At 51.9% G+C, this 16,091-nt stretch overlaps 1 protein-coding gene across 2 annotated transcripts in view; it reads right to left on the bottom strand.

Annotated features, from left to right (window-relative positions):
• The window catches only part of PRKCA (protein kinase C alpha), a 391,135-nt gene that overhangs the window by 32,163 nt on the left and 342,881 nt on the right, over positions 1 to 16,091 (bottom strand). For both annotated transcript variants that reach the window (XM_040640368.1, XM_040640369.1), the window contains one exon: positions 15,494 to 15,632. In XM_040640368.1, the coding sequence (XP_040496302.1) occupies positions 15,494 to 15,632 (139 nt within the window). The remainder of the gene's footprint in view (positions 1 to 15,493; positions 15,633 to 16,091) is intronic.

Raw genomic sequence — 16,091 nt, 5'->3', positions numbered from 1 at the left:
GGGAAATACACAGCAGATTCTGAAGACTTAGGACCCCAGTCACAAAATATCTCAATTCATATTTTGGATATTTTGGGTTAAAAAAAATATATTAGGCTTAATTTCACCTGTTTCTTTTTTTTAACTTTAAAAAAATGTGTTTGCTAGGGGGTGCCTGGCTGGCTCAGTGGGTAGAACCCACAACTCTTGATCTTGGGGTTTTGAGTTCGAGCCCCATGTTGGGTGTAGAGATTCCTTCAATCAATCAATCAATCAATCTTTAGGAAAAAAACACACACATACACAAAAATGGGGCTGCTAAATGCAATTTGACCTGCATTTTGTTTCTGCTGGACAGTACTGGTCTACACCCTTCTCACGGGCTCCTACAACCCATTCTGGTTCCTGGGCTCCTGTTGGCCTAGGGAGCCAGCTTTGGGCTGAGGACCAGACTCAGAGGCCACAGAATGGATGGTGAGGCTCCCTTGTTTTTGTCCCCACTGGGGACAGGAGCAGGTGTCTCTGGGACTCACAGGCCAGCGGAGGCTTGCAGCCAAGCCCGGGGGGCTGCAACGGCAATTTGGTCTCCCATAGCAGAGAACCTCACAAAAGAGAGGCAGACTTGGCAAGAAGGGCTCCAGTTGGCAGGTCTCCCTGCAGCACATGGGAGGGTGAACTTTAGCTTCAGAGACAGACCCCCAACAGGGCCACTGTCATTCCGCTTTACTGCTGTTTGTCATTATGATCATTATTATTATACTCACATGAGCCAATTGCTTGGGGGAGATGTCAGGATGTTTCAAATGCCTGCCTGTCTTGCAAAAATAAGATATGAATGAGCTTTCTCCCAGCCTGGGCACAGGACCAGGAATGAAAGGGGCCAGGGGTAGCTTCTCATCTCCTCCCAGGCCAGCGGCCACAGTGGCTGGAAGGACATTGCTCTGAAACCACCCACCTTTCCACCCTCTGCCAGGGCTACATACTTAAAGGCCTCCCAAAGAGGACGGGGCTTCAGAAACTCTTTGGGGGGCGGGCAGTACAGTAAGGTTTTAGACGCTATTGGCAACAGCAACAATGATTGTAACGTCACCATCGCAACACTATGTGCCAGGCTCCTTAGCTCTGCCAGCTCACTTAGCCGCCCTGAGACTTATGAGGTAGGAGCACCCATTTCAAAGATGAGGAAATGAGACACAGAGAGGTGAACTAGCTTGCCCGAGGTCATACAGCGAGTAAGTAGCAATGCTGGGATTTGAACTCTGGTCATCTGGACTTGGCATCCACACTTCTGACCATTTTTCTAAACCCAAAGTTCATCAGCCCACGACCCAGTGTGGTTCCCTAGACAGCTATGGTGGGAACTGGCCCCAAAAGGGTTTGCTCAAAAGCTTAGCAGGATCAAAGTTGCCAAGATGTCCACTTCACTCGGGAACTCTGGCTCTGGAAGATTTGTCTTAAGGGGACACGTGTGTTGGGGCGCCTGGGTGGCTCAGTCGTTAAGTGTCTGCCTTTGGCTCAGGGCGTGATCCCAGTGTTCTGGGATCGAGCCCCGCATCGGGCTCCTCTGCTGGGAGCCTGCTTCTTCCTCTCCCACCCCCCCTGCTTGTGTTCCCTCTCTCGCTGGCTGTCTCTCTGTCAAATAAATAAATAAATCTTTAAAAAAAGGGGGGGGGAACATGTGTGTGTCCCACATGTGTGCGAGAAGACTCACCCTCCCATTCCTGGTTGTACCTTGACTGGACTCCACTCTTCATTTTCACATTACATTTACTCGCCAACCCCCACCCCCCAAGAACCCGCCCTAATGAACGGCCGAGCTCAGAGGGCTCTTCCCAGGTTGCCGTTACAAATTAACACTGGCCTTTATGCATAGAACATGCTCGAGTCCTGTTACTGTCTCAGGGAAACAAAATTTTCTCTTCCTTTGATAAAAAATAAAACTATTTTACTTCAACAAAAAAATTAGGTTGTTTTGAAAACCATCTTAAGCTCCTGACGACAGAACATGGGCCACGAGAGGCCTACTTTATGTGCACGGTCAAGAACACTGACCTGTCGAAACAGTACCATTTGGGTAAAAAGACGAGCGGCAGTGTCTCCTAGGTGTTCTGTCCTGACGGGGACCGTGAGTTCACGAACTGTCTGCTCCACTCCCTCCTCTGGGGCCCACAGACCTCAGCCTCCACGCAGCTCCTGGAGCTTTTGTTGCACCCCACTGAAACTGCTTATCTGCCCTCCCTTGACCCCAGACTCTTCCCCAGCAGGGCCGGACCACCGCCCTGCGCACGCAGCACCGGGACGCCACCCAGCAGCTAGGGTGGCAGAAACGTGTGCGAGTGGATCTCACCCGAGCCCAAATTGTGGCACCACCCATCTCTTAGGTGCAACATCAAATGGCTGGATTGCCAAGGCTGGAGGGACCCTTACAGGTGCTTGACAAGTATCCTCCGGATTCTGGAAAGGAACCTAAGGTTCAGAGTAGCTAAGTGGCTTGCTCGAAGGTCCCTGGGCTGGTTCGTGACAAGGTCTCCTGCCTGTGTCCCCTTTCTGCAGCACCAGGCTTGGACCAGAGTTCGAGAAACAGGAAAGCTTCATGATGGGTGAGGGGGAGGCACCCCCACCTCTCAGCCCAAGAGGCTTCCCTGTCAAACACCGTTTGGGTGGTGTATCCAAGCCCAGAACACCAGTAGCCACCGCGCAGGAAGCAGACTGCAATGTGAACGCTCTGAACCTGACTTCTGGAGACCAGCTCTGCCATGGGAGAGCTGTGTGACCTTCAGCAAGTTGCTCAGCCTCTCTGAGTTTCTGCTTCCTCAGCTGGGATACTGGAATTTCAGCACCCACCTGGTAGGCGCACGGCAGGGGATAAAACAGCATTTCGTATAATGTGTTTATTGCAGGTGAGTTGACTGTAATAACATCGGAAGTAAGAACTGGGCCCCAGGCACGGCAGGCCGGTGAAAATGAATCAAGGCAGTGAAGTTAAACCCGGCTCACAGGAGGGCAAAGGAAACATTCTGCTAGAAGAGATTACATGCATAATATGTATTAAACACCCTGAAATGATTGTTGGCACCTGGCAATTCTCATCAATGCTGAACTTTCCATTCATTCTTTCAGCAAATATTAGCTTCCTATGTGCTGGACACTGCTCGAGGCAGGGGGTATGTAAATCAATAAAATAGATTTTAAAATCCCCCTCTTGTGCAATTACATTAATTTTTAGTAGAGCAGTAAAACATCAGGTTTTTCTTTTTTCATCCACATCCCCTCCCACTTCCTCACCCCCACTGTTTATGGCTAATTGTACATTTGTTTGGGCTGGGCACTCTGCTAGGCACAGGGATTGTGACTCCAACTAGGGAGACAGGAAAACAGATAAATTAAAATGCAATGCCTTACATCAGGGATCTTTGTACATCACATGAGAAATACCTGCAATATTTGAAATCTTTGGACAAAAGGCATGACATAAGTATAAAGAAAATCGCCACAAGGTGAAAATGGAAAGTCTGGAGTCCAAAGCATATATTTTCTATGTAGACAGAAATTGCAGCTCTACCTAGAACTGCAGAGAACAGGAAGTGATTTCTCTAATGGCACTAAAAGTGCTTTATAATCTATTCATAGTACCCACCTCTTCTACTCCCTGGTTGTTCACTTTAGAAGAACAGAAAGCAAACAGCAGGACAACCTAAGTCCTGCTCTCCCAAAATGTCAGGAGAGGAACAACGAGCACAAAAATGGTTTGTAATGATTAACGCTGGCTTTAAAGACAAGGGGAAGAAAGGAAGGAAAGAGGGAGGGAGGGAGGGAGGGAGAAGCAAAGCTCAGAGCCTGGTGATTATAGACCCCATTCCCAGCACCATCCTAGACTTTCATGTAGCACAGAAAGGCCAGAGGTGCTATATATATTTTTTTCTTTCTTTTTTTGTTTTTGAGAGAGAGAGAGAGAGAGAGAGAGAGTGAGCGTGTGGGGTGGGGTGGAGAGGGGCAGAAGCAGAGAGAGAATCTCAAGCAGGCTCTATACCCAGCATGAAGTCAGACGTGGGGCTTGATCTCACAACCCTGGGATCACAACCTAAGCCAAAATCAAGAGTTGGGATGCTTAACCAACTGAGCCACCCAGGCGCCCCTATATGTTTTTTTAATAATTTTTTTTAAAGAGAAGTTTTGGGCTCACAGCAAAACTGAGTGGAACGTAGAGAGTTCCCATGGGCCCCGTGCGCTGCTATGGAAACCCCTCACCAAAGCAGCACTTTCGTTACAACTGATAAGCTGCGTGGCTGCATCCTCATCCTCCACGGCTCACGTCTGGGTTCACTCTTGGCGCCGTACATTCTACGGGTTTTTGAAAATGTTTCGTGACATGTATCAAACACTTTGGTATTATACAGAATTTCACTGCCCCCAACGTCCTCTGTTCCGCCTGGTTAGCCCTCCCTCTCCACTAACCCATGGCTACTGCTCATCTTCTTTATTGTCTCCGTACGTGTTGCCCTTCCCACCGTGTGCCGTGGGCAGAATCAGACAGCACACAGCCCTTTCCGGTTGGCTTCTCTCGCTTAGCAAAATGCACCTAAGGTTCCTCCGGGTCTTCTCATGGCTTGACGGTTCATTTCTCTTCCGTGCTGAATAATACTCCATCATGTAGCCATTCACCTGCTGAAGGACACCGCGGCTGCTCCCACGTTTGGTAGTTACGCATAAAGCTGCTACAGACATCCGTGTGCAGGTTTTTTTGTGCGGACATAAGTTTTCAATTCACGTGGGCAAATGCCTAGGAGCACGACTGCTGGATCGTATGGTAAAGGCTATGTTTAGCTTTGTGAGAAACCGCCAAACTGTCTTCCAGAGGGGCGGGGCGAATTCTGAGGGAGCCGCGAGGAAAACTGAATGAAGTGCCCGCCTCTCCAGGCTGCAGAAAGCCGCCCCTGCGCCTGGCGTTCCTCTGACTCCAGGATGCGGGCTGCGGAGCTGTGGGACGTGGTCTTCTGTGACCCTCGGAGCAGGCATTAGCACTGCGTTACACGTGGGAAAGTGTTCCCGTTTCAAGTCTCTGTGATTCTTCCAAGGAAGCGCTAATCTCTGCTGGGGCTAATCTCTCTCTAGCTCCTGGATAACACGGGCTGGTCACGGAAGAAATTAGGGCGGTGACAATGAGATGGGGCTGGGAAAACGTCCTCCTAATGGACTTGCTTACTCGACCTCTTCAGCGCGACTTCTGTAATCCCCCGTCACGCTGAAGAAACCAAACACCTGTTTAGACACTCTCCTCCCAACCTGATGTTTTCTAGAACCTTCTCCACAGCAAGATACACCGTGATACTAATGGTAACAGAGGTCGCATTGGAATCCAAGCTACCGGGGACAAAGCCCTTGGATGCATTGTGCTGGGCGCCACTTCTGCTGACCACTGGGGAAGTCGAGGCACAAGCAAGCGTCAGTGCAGTAATGCACAGTGGGAACACAGCAGAGGCGGGACTCAACCTGGCCCTTGCATTCCCGCCCTCCTGGTGCCCCCTCTGCAAGCAGGAGCTGGGAATGGGACAAGGACATCTGAGAGATTGCCTCTGACCTTGAGACTTGAATCATTCCTCCTTCCTGTTCTGCTTGATAAGGGGGACAAGGGTGTTGACCGTGAATAGATAAAATATGTTTTGGTGTACAACATAATTTACCCAGACTAAATGTAGGAGTATATACTGGTCTAGGTCAGGTCCATGTCTCACATTTGGAGGGGGTGACAGGGTCACTGGAACAAGAGTGACTGAGGCCCACATACCAGATATCTGAACACACATGACCGATCAAGCTAACAAACTGTTAAATGTTCTCTCCTACCACCGTGACCAATATACCCTCCTGTATGAGTCAGCTCGCGTTGCCGGGACAGAATAGCACAGACGGAGTGGCTTACACCATACTCATTCATGTTCTCAGAGGCCTGGAGGCTGGAAGTCCAAGATCGAGCTACCCGTGGGCAGGGCTGGTTTCTGACAGGCCTCTCTTCTTGGCTACAGCCAGGCTCCTTCCCCATGTGTCTCCCCCAGCCTTTTCTCTGTGCGGGGGCACTCCTGCTGTCTCCTGGTCTTCTGGTAAGGACACCAGTCCTACCAGATCAGGGCCCCACCCTAATGACCTCATTTAACCTTCTTTACTTCCTTAAAGGCCCTATATCTTTACATGCAAATGGGGGGTTAGGGAGTGACATGAATTTTGAGGGGACGTAAGTTAGTCCATAATACTTCTCAACAACCTGGAGGGGGAGGTCGACTTTAGAATTCACAGACCCCTTAGATTCCACTCCGGTACTAGAAGACCTGGCCCACTCCCCTTTTCTTCTCAGTCCTTTGTCACATCTATGCGCCCCGGCCCGCACATCCATACTCTGTCCCGCCGTGCTCTGCAAACAGCCACTGCTGGCCTCTCCTTCGGACACCGGAGTCAGGGTGGTGTCCTTTGCAAGGATGGATCTTAGGAAGGCCCATGTAGGTCATGGAAGGGACTTCTCAGGCCCGAGGGGGCATGTCGCTGTAGCCCTAGGAGGCAGAGGGCCTCCTGCCTGCTAAGGCTGGCAGAGGGCCAGGGGAGAACCCTTTAAAGTTGGGGGCGGCAAACTACAGCCTGCAGGTCAAATCCAGCCCACCTCCCATTTGTGTACAACCTGCCTGTGAGCAAATGTAAAACAAAAAAAAGTGTAAAAAAGACTATGAGCCTTTTGGCAAGAACAGTTGCTCGATTTTGCCTCTTGCTAAAATCTAAAATTTAGATTAGTGCAAAGCCTAAAATATTTACTCTCTAGCCCTTAGCAGAAGAAGTCTGCTGATCCCAGCTCCAAAACACAGGGCAGAGGCTCCTCTTGCCTGGGTCCTCAGCACCTTTGAGATTTGCCCTTTCTGGGGTGCCGTGTTGAGGAGCCTTCCACTGGCCAACACAGAGCTCAAAACCGGCTGCTCCCAAAACTGGTCACAGTGACCCCCTCCTATCCTGTATGCCTCCTGCAGGGTGGCAATGCCACTCCCCCCACCCCCGAACATTGAACATTTCTAATAACTCCCTTAGAATCTGGGCTGGCTCTGGCACTTGCTTTGACCCACGTAATGTGGTTGCTGTTAAGCTCCAGGTGCAGCTTAAGTGGACTTGTGGCTCCTACTCTTGCCCTCTTGGGAGCTAGCCACCATGCTGAGAAGCTCTGGATAAACTGGGGGGGACAGACCTCAAGGAGGTGGACATTCAGTCTGCATGAGGCCAACACAGGGTAAGATGGGATCCGTGCAGAATCAAATGTATTGTCATCATCCCGCTAGTCCCCCTTTAAGTGTTTCTCGAACTCAGCCACTGCACCCTTATTACTGGCCTCTCTCAGGGTGGTGGGTAAGGATGGCTGGTGCCGGGGAAGCAGATAAGATCCACAGCACGGTGCCCACTTGGGACCCTCCTCACCTCAGGCTGCCTCTGCCGAAGAGGGAGCCGTTGTGAACGTTCACGGTGTATCTGAACCAAAGAACTACTTGTGCAGTAAAGGAATGACCTAGGAGTTAGGAAGAAATCTTGGGCCGGTGGGAGCGTTATTAGCTGGAATGAAGGGCTTTCCAGAACAGGGAGATCTCATAGCCTGGAAGTCTTTCCAGATCTGTTTGGTAACAGGGCAGTAAGTGAAAGCCCGAAGTGGGGGGGGGGGGGGGAAACCTGGCTGCTGGTGACATTAGGGCCGCAGATCTGCACTTTGGGGCCCAGGGTCCTGCCCTGCCACTTGCTATCCATGAGCCTCGGACAAGTGACCTGACCTCTCCATGTCTCCTTTCCCTTGTCTGTAAACCTTACCTCCAAGGACTATGGTAAGGTTTCAACGAGACAACAGATACAAGCACTTAGTACATGCTAGGAAATGAGTAAGTGTTGGTTATTGCTCTCAAGATACACCCCCAACCCATGGCAAAGTAAAAGGTGAAATAAGATTTCAGAAATCTCTGACCCATTTTTACAGGATTTAAACAAATCCCCAAATGAAAGGCCAGTGAATGCAGCCACAGCACGCCGGGAGTAAGCACTCAGAGCATTAGTGGGGCTCTGCAAACAAGAGATGGGGTCATGAGAGTAGCGAGAGCGAGGCACGCTCGGGGTACACCTGAGCCGACACCTGCAGTCCCCTCCCTTGTCTCGGGATAGCAGCCACTGCTGTGAGAAGCAGACCGGCCCCAGGTTCAAGGCCCAGCTCTGTCCTGAAGTGGGACCACGGGAAAAATGACCAAATCTCTTTGTACCTCGGGTTCGTCATCTGGAAAACAGAGCCAATGACACCAACTTTGTAGAGCTGCTCTGCCGATTAAACAAAACCAGACCAAGTCAGTGAGGCACTCCACCCTGGGTCCCGCTCACCCACAAGGGTTATCTCTGGAGGAAGAACCGGAAGGAAGTCAGGAAGAAGGACAGGGTCACAGATGCCTCATGGACCGCAATGTCACAGAGGAGGCCACGTGCCCCAGAGAACAGGGTGACGCTGATGAAACCCCAAGGCCAGATGAGCTAAGAGCCGCAGGCAGATCGTAACAAAACCAATGTAATTGCTAGAAAAGATCCGAGGAGAGTTACATAATTTAAGGAAGAACCCAAGGGAAAGCCTGGCCTTGGCTCTTTAAATATTTCTTGGAGGGAAGGCAGCTGCTTCATGTTCTCTTGCAAAGCCGGAGGCATTGGACTGTGACTTTATACAGAGGGAAATTGGCCTCTGAAAGAAGACAAGCCACCTTCAGCTTATCATTGTCCTTCTTTAATCAGTGCTTTGCTTGGCCCGCGCTTGCTTGGCGTGGGGCCGGGGTTCAGAAGTGCTGATCCCACAGAAGCCCCCGCCGACGCTGACTGGCTGGTCTCCCCCTCGTTCCCCCGTTCTTCTCAGCTGGGCAAGTGCTAATTTACTGCCTGGCTGCATGCATCTCGCGTGTTTTCTCGTTTAACTTTTAGACCCTCTTTTATTCTCCGTCCTTCTCTACACCCCTTCCCCAAAAGCCAGGAAATGTCTCCGGGGGTGTCAATATTCTGGGACTTTGGGCAGTCTGGGGGGTCCAGGCTGACGTCCCACACCTCAGACACTCTGGTCCCCCAGCGCACCAGCTCTTGTGGGTCGATGGCGTGAGGCACGTGGCTGTCCCCCGCAGCCCGTCTCCTGCCACCAGCCTCAGTCTCCTCCCTGGTGGCAGCCTTGGGAATCATCTTTCCAATGCCTGCCCGGGTTCTTGACCTCTCACTCCCCCAGCCTTCAGCTGTGTTCTGTTGCCAGCCCCCTCCTCCACGCTGCACCTGTTCATCTCAGACCCACCCCGGCCGCCGGGCGCCGCTCCAGACCCTGGGCTAGGGGCTCTGCAGTAAACCAAAGACAAGGATCCTGCTGTGGGGGGATGAGTGGGCTAGCGAAACACACACACGAGTGCACGGTGATGTGCTCCGTCAGAGGGTGCAAGGAGGGCAGGGCAGGGACCGGAGGTCTGTAGGTCTGAACAGAGTCACAGGAAAGACAGCCTCCTGGAGGTGACATCTGAGCGGAGGTGCAGGAGGAATCCCTGCTGCCGGGGCAGGATATCCCAGGTGGCAGGCGTGAGAAGAGCAAAAGTTTGGGGAGTGGTAGGAAGCCAGTGCGGGGGGGTCTGGAGAGACAGGGGTGGAGGGTAAGGTGAGAGATGAGGTTAGGGAGGGAAAGGGGGGGGGGCAGACAACAAAGGGTCTTGGGCTTCTCCAAGATGCCTAATTCAGAAACGAACCCCCTCCTCAGCCCTTGTGGCCATGTCCTCCTGCCCTTCTGTCACTCTCCTCCCCCACTCCGCCTCTGCTCCCCCCACTGAGCCTAGTCTCAATACTCTTTAGGACCAGGCCCTCAATCCCCCTATTCTGACAGACACTCAGCCCCCCTCTGGCCCCAAGCACCGGTTCCCTCCCTGCTCAGTCACATCCAGGAGCCTTGGACAGGTCACTGCGTGTGGATGTGGGGACAGCACACCTCCCACCCCCAGGCCCCCGCCCCAGCCTTCCTGGCCTCGCCTTTGGAAAACGCAAGCCAGCCAGCGAGGACGACTTCAGCTTTCTTCCTTCCTCCTGCTTCCTTAGCCTGTTCCCTCCAGGCCTGTGGTATGCCCTCTCTCTGTATCTTTACTTTCCCTCTTTCTGGGCATTTTCCGCTCGGCCTAGAAACATGCTCAGGTCTTCCCGGCCTTGTTGATGCTTCCTTCACGCTGCTTCCCTAGGAGCGACCATTCACCCCGTCCATTTACCATCCGTTCCCCAGGACGTGGTTCCAGCCTGGCTGCTGATGCTCGCACTCAGCTCCATGTCATCCAGCTTCCGCTGCACCGTTAGTACGTGCTCTCAGGGATGGCTGGTTCCCTGTGGCCGGAACCCTTCCCCTCCTCCTCCCCCCCAGCTCCTTGACCTCCACGGTCCCCAGCCATCTCTGAACTCATGAGCACTCAATTTCCTTGGTATCCAAAACTCTATGGCTCTCTGGACACACCTTGGTCTCCCCTCTTTCCTCCCATTCCTCAAATGTGGCTCCCCCCAGACACGACCCTTGACCCCCTCCAGAAAAGGTCACAGCTGGTGGCCCACTGGCTGGATCTTACTGATGTACACTTCTCTTAATATATATTAGACCCAATTTTGAACAAGTAGGGAAGTTTTACATAAAAATGCAGACTTCTGGCAGCGGTCATAGGCAGGACTGGACTGCCCTTCCCATGGGGATGGAAGAAGAGGCCATGGCCCCCTAGGAAGGGCCTCCAGCTCTCTGAACCCATCCAGCCCCCAGCACTTGCAGGAGGCTGCACGTCTGCGTATGGCCAGCTCGCTGCAGCACCGGCATGTGTGCCCATAGACCGTTCCCTTAGTTCCCTTTGCCGTGTTGGGGCGCCATCTGTCCTTGCCAAGGGGAACGCTGTCTCATCCGCGTCTCTCAGGCTACAGCTCTCCTGGGCGGCAGTGGCCTCCAGCCCCAGGCCCCCTCACAGGCCCCGCTGGGCTCCATTCTCCTGCCAAGCACACCAGGCTCTTAGCAGGTGCCCTGAATATCTGGCGGGTTGCTGCCACGTGTGGGAGAGGGGCTTCGGTGTTGGTGCTTGGCCTGTGGCTTCTGAGGGGTGTGCCTGGTAGTACCAGCGGGAAGGCAAGCCTGAGTTGTTGACTGCGATAGAGACATCTGTGACTCAGGTCCCCGGTTCCGGCTGAGCGACTATCTTCTCCTAAAAGATGTTACTTGTGTTACACAGTATCTCAGCGCTCATTGTGAACTGTTCGTTTGCTTGGGAAGCTTTCTCTTCTCTCTGGACATGGAGCAGTAGCCGGCAAGAATATACGTCTGGGTACTCTAGAGTCAGAACGTCTCAGGTCCAAAGCCCGCCTCTGCCTGTGACCAGCTGTATGACCCCTGGGCAAGTCACTGAGCTCTGCTCATGGATGCAATGGGACAAAGCAGATGTGCTCGGCGGGCTTGGTACAGAGTAGACAGTCCCTATATCACGCATGTGGTCTAACGTGCCCCCACCACAGCAAGGGCTCCGCACGGCACATTTTCCAAAGGCTTTGCTCCGGCTGCAGCAGGAGCTGCTCAGAGGGGCGCCGGCCACAAGCAGACCCGTCCCTGCTGTATCTCTCCGCCCAGGAAGTGGGCCATGCTGGCATTCGGAGCCTGGTGCTTAGCTGCAGGGAGGGACCTGACCTGCCACGGGACTTCACACGCCCCAAACCACTTTCAGATGGGGGATTCAACCCCGGCGAAGCTTCTGTGCGTCCTTCTCAGGGACTCATGCTGACCCTGAAGCATTCTTTCTGTGTCAAGGCACCGAGTTCCCGTGAGGCCGGGTCCAGGAATTAGCTTCTGATGAGCGCCCCCTTTTGTGGGTGTCCAACTCAACTCCAAAATCCCATCTGTTAGTGACATTTTCTGCCTTAGCTCATCTTCCCTGCTTAAGGAGATGCCACGATATTAATCCATTTTGAGGGTTTTAAACAAACAGCCATAAATATTTAAGCCTCTGCTTTGCCCATTAGGGAAAATGCCAGCCAAGATAATTATTTTTGCCTCTGCCTGACGTAACAATTTACACAGAGGACAGGATTATGTTAACCTCCGAGCAAACTCAGAAACTTTGAACCTAGATGGTCTTCCTCTTCACTGCGATTATTCCTATGACCAGATACGCCACATTCCCGGATCCGTACGGGGAAAATGCTAGCGAAAGGTAAAACAGCTTGAATTAACTGTTTCACGTACAACAGCCAGAATTACTGATCGAGTTCCCAAAGTGATGCAACCCGAATTACCTGACAATGAAAGTCCACCTGAATCAAAACACGGATTTGGGTTTCTGTTCGCCTGAGCGTCACGTCGTCCACACTGTAAAGCATGTCAAAGGCCGGGCCCCGGTGGAGACCCTGTCCCCGTGGCACCCCGTGTGGCACAGTGAGTCTCTGAATGCGTGAGTCACGGAGACTGGAGCAGTGGTTTACTGTAGGGGTAGTACATGTGTCTGCTGGGGGCCTGAGCCTGGCAGTGAGGCCTGGTGCTGGCACTTCTCAGTAACATGGCCTCAGACCATTACTTACTGCCTTGGGCCCCTTTTCTGAATCACACTGTGAGGACTGTTTGAGGGGGGCTGCAGCAGAAGACCGCAAGAGGCTCAGTGTGAATTGTGGCAAAGAAGTCAAGAGAACAATAACCACGGCAGGACGCCCTTGCCTGGTACCAGGCGATCCTCCAAGTCATAGACGGCAACCTTAGGAGGTAGACATTATCATCCCCACTCTATGGGGGAGGAAACTGAGGCACGGAATGTTTAAGTAACCCGCCCAGGGGGTAGACGTGCACTCCATGACGATGACTAGAAAGTTCTAGAAAGTGCTCAGATGAGAAAGCTAATCTCGAAAGGTTAGGTACTGTATGACTCCATCATATGCCATTCTTGAAATGGCGAAGTTATAGGATGGAAAATAGGTAAGTTGCTGGGGGCCAGGGATGGGGACAGGAGGGAGATCAGGGGGGAGGTGGGCATGGCTCTAAAAGGCGAACAGGAGGGCTGGAACTGTACTGTTTCTTGACAGTAGTGACGTTGGAGATGCGAATCTACACGTGTGATCAGGGGCACAGAACTAAACAAACATACACACAAATGAGCACGAGTTAGGAAAAAAAGCCCTAAAGTTACCAAGATGCGTTAGATGTGTGTCTAGGTGTCCTTGGAGGAGGGACGTGGGACACCGTAGGAGTGTGGCAGGATGGGCCGTGGCCCCTTCCCCGAAGGTATGCACCTCCTAGTCCGGGAACCCGGGCATATGGTAATTTTATCCGGTACAAGGGACTTGGCAGGTGTGATGAAGGATCCTGGGACAGAGGGACGAGCCTGGGTAATCTGGGTGGGCCCCATGTAACCACAATGGTCCTCTGAGAGGGAGGCTGTGGGGCTGGGGCATAAAGACAGAAATGGTAAGATGTTATACCACGGACTGTAGCCACACAGAGGCCGGAAAAGTCAAGGCGACGGGACTCCCCCAGAGCTCCTGGAGGGAGTGCAGCCCGGCCAGTAACCTGACTTTGACCCAGCGAGATGGATTTTGGACTTCAGATCCCCAGAGCTGTAGGATAATAAACTTGTACTGTTTTAATCCACTAAGTGCATGGTTATTTGCTGCAGCGACGATAGGAAACCGATACAACGAAGAACATCAGGGAAAAAAAGACGACAAATGTCCTCTCTTTGGAACATTTCATCTACACGGGATGCCGTCGTCCCTGGTGACGTCACATGGCTGAAGTGTTCCTGAACACAGGAAGCTATGTGTTTGATCGCAGAGACCAGGTCCGAATGGAGATGAAGTTCAAACCACCTTTATTCCTAAAAACGCTGCCCTCCCTGTCACCACGTGTTTATAGCATCTGGCGGGTGTTATAAATGGAGCAGGCATGGCTCATAATCACGGCCTGTTTAATACATGTCAGCCGGTAGAAGGCGTCGGAATAAACCCTGCATCAGGAAGTTGTATTTTTACTGTACGATCTCCCTATTCTTCATGTTTGAGAAATAGGACTATTTAAGCTCACAGTCTGCCTGGAGACAGTGAGGTGTGAGTTCTTTGGCGGTCAAACCCCGACGAAGTTAATGTATCAAGATAACATGTCGCCTTTGGCCATGTCATTGAGACTTTGAGTTTCTAAGTAAATGTTTGAAGTCTGTGTTTCCACACTGTCCGGATAGATAACAAACAAAACAAGGCATCTCTTAACAATGAGGAGAAAAATGAAGCTTTCCTTTTGGAACACGGGCTACCACGGAGGGTCTACTAGGCGCAAAACACTGTGTTTGGCATTTCTGCAAGAGCAATCCTAAGGAGCATATCATCATCTCTAACTTGCCACTGCAGACACGGGGCAGGGAGGCTAAGTCACTTGCCTGAGTTCCCACAGCCTGTGAAGAATAGAGTCGGGACTGAAGCACACGTCGGTCTGACTCCCAAGCTCATGTCACACTTACTGCCGCTAAGACAAACATGTGGGCCAACAGGTTAACGACATACCACCCAAGCTGCCAACAGCGAACACGCGAGCTCTCCAAAGAGGGAAGGTCGGGCTCACTTTGAATCTGTTACCTTCCACTATGCTGGAGCTCAACTGGGAAGGACCCGTTCCATCCACGGGGCTGCGTGTGGGTAGAAAGTTGGCTACACCGTGACCCAGAGTTATAACCTGCCCAGTCACTGGCATGCAGGAAGGTTCGCAACAGGACGAAAATTACTCAGACTGTATCCTCACAGGGGTGCCTGGGTGGCTCGGTCGGTTAAGTGTCTGACTCTTGATATCGGCTCAGGTCATGATTTCAGGGTCGTGGGATCGAGCCCCGCGTCAGGCTCCATGTGGCGTCTGCTTGAGATTCTCTCTCTCCTCTCCTTCTGCCCCTCCCACACCTTGGTCACTCGCACTCTCCCTCAAATAAATAAATCTTAAAACAAACAAACAAACAATATTATAATGAAGACGAAATAAGTATGGCCACTGCCATGATCACACATCTTGGAACCGCTCTGTTTACAACCACACTGGAATGTTCTTTCTGGACTGAACACCATGACCAATTCCAACGGGTCATGTAGGGCACTGATCACTCTGCTTTCACTAAAAAGCCATCATCGGAACCACCTTTTGAACCAGTTTTCCCAGGTAGAGCATTTTTACAGGCAATACCCTTCTCTGCCCGATGGTGTAGCTTAAACGGTTCTGACGATGACCCTGTAAGAAAGAGATTCTTCCCTACACCCAGCTTACAGGCACACAAAACAAAGCTCCATGAAACGAGACATACCCCTACTATGCAGTGAGCTCTCGCACGTGTTTTCTACTTTGCTCTACTTAGTCTAGTTTAGTTTATTTTGTGGTCACTGACTTGTTGATTCGCTTATGATTCTATACCCCAGGGAGGGGCTGTATTTGTGATTTGAAAGGTCTGGCCTACAAACCAAGGAGAATCGGGGTCCCTACCTCTGGGGCGATGTAATCTGGCGTCCCACAGAAGGTCCTGGTTGTGACTCCGTCCATCATGTGTTCCTTGCACATCCCAAAATCGGCAATCTTGATATGCCCTTCCGAATCCAGCATGACATTATCTAACTTCAGATCCCTGCAAGGAAGCAGGAGAGCATCAGCGTCCTTCCCAGGACATCACGCGGTTTGCTCTGGAGCTAGTGAGACTAGCTGCCACCTCAATGATGTATTAACTACGAGTTCCTGGAGAACTGGGACCAGGAATGACCGGGTTTTGTTTTTGTTTCTGAAATCTCCAGAGCCTACTGTAGTGCCTAGGACACAGTAGGTACTTAATAAATGTACACCGAATAAATGACTAAATGGTCGGACTAGTGACCCCCAACCTTGGCCAAGCATGTGAATCACCAGATTCCAAGTTAGCAGGTCTGGGGCAGATCCCAGCCATTTGATCTACCAGGATCCCACAAGGGGTGGGGGCGGGGCGGGCTGGCACACAACCAGGTGTGTCAAATCCCAGGTTCAGCACCACCTCGAGGGGTCACACACGTGGGGCCATTGCATTCTGCCTGGAGCCAGGTGCTTTTACTCTCCG

This window comes from Ursus maritimus, unplaced genomic scaffold (genome assembly GCF_017311325.1).
Source record: "Ursus maritimus isolate PB19 unplaced genomic scaffold, ASM1731132v1 scaffold_24, whole genome shotgun sequence".
Lineage (NCBI taxonomy): Eukaryota > Metazoa > Chordata > Mammalia > Carnivora > Ursidae > Ursus > Ursus maritimus.
The sequence above is the reverse complement of the archived record's forward strand: the minus strand, read 5'-3'. Positions and strand labels throughout refer to the sequence as shown.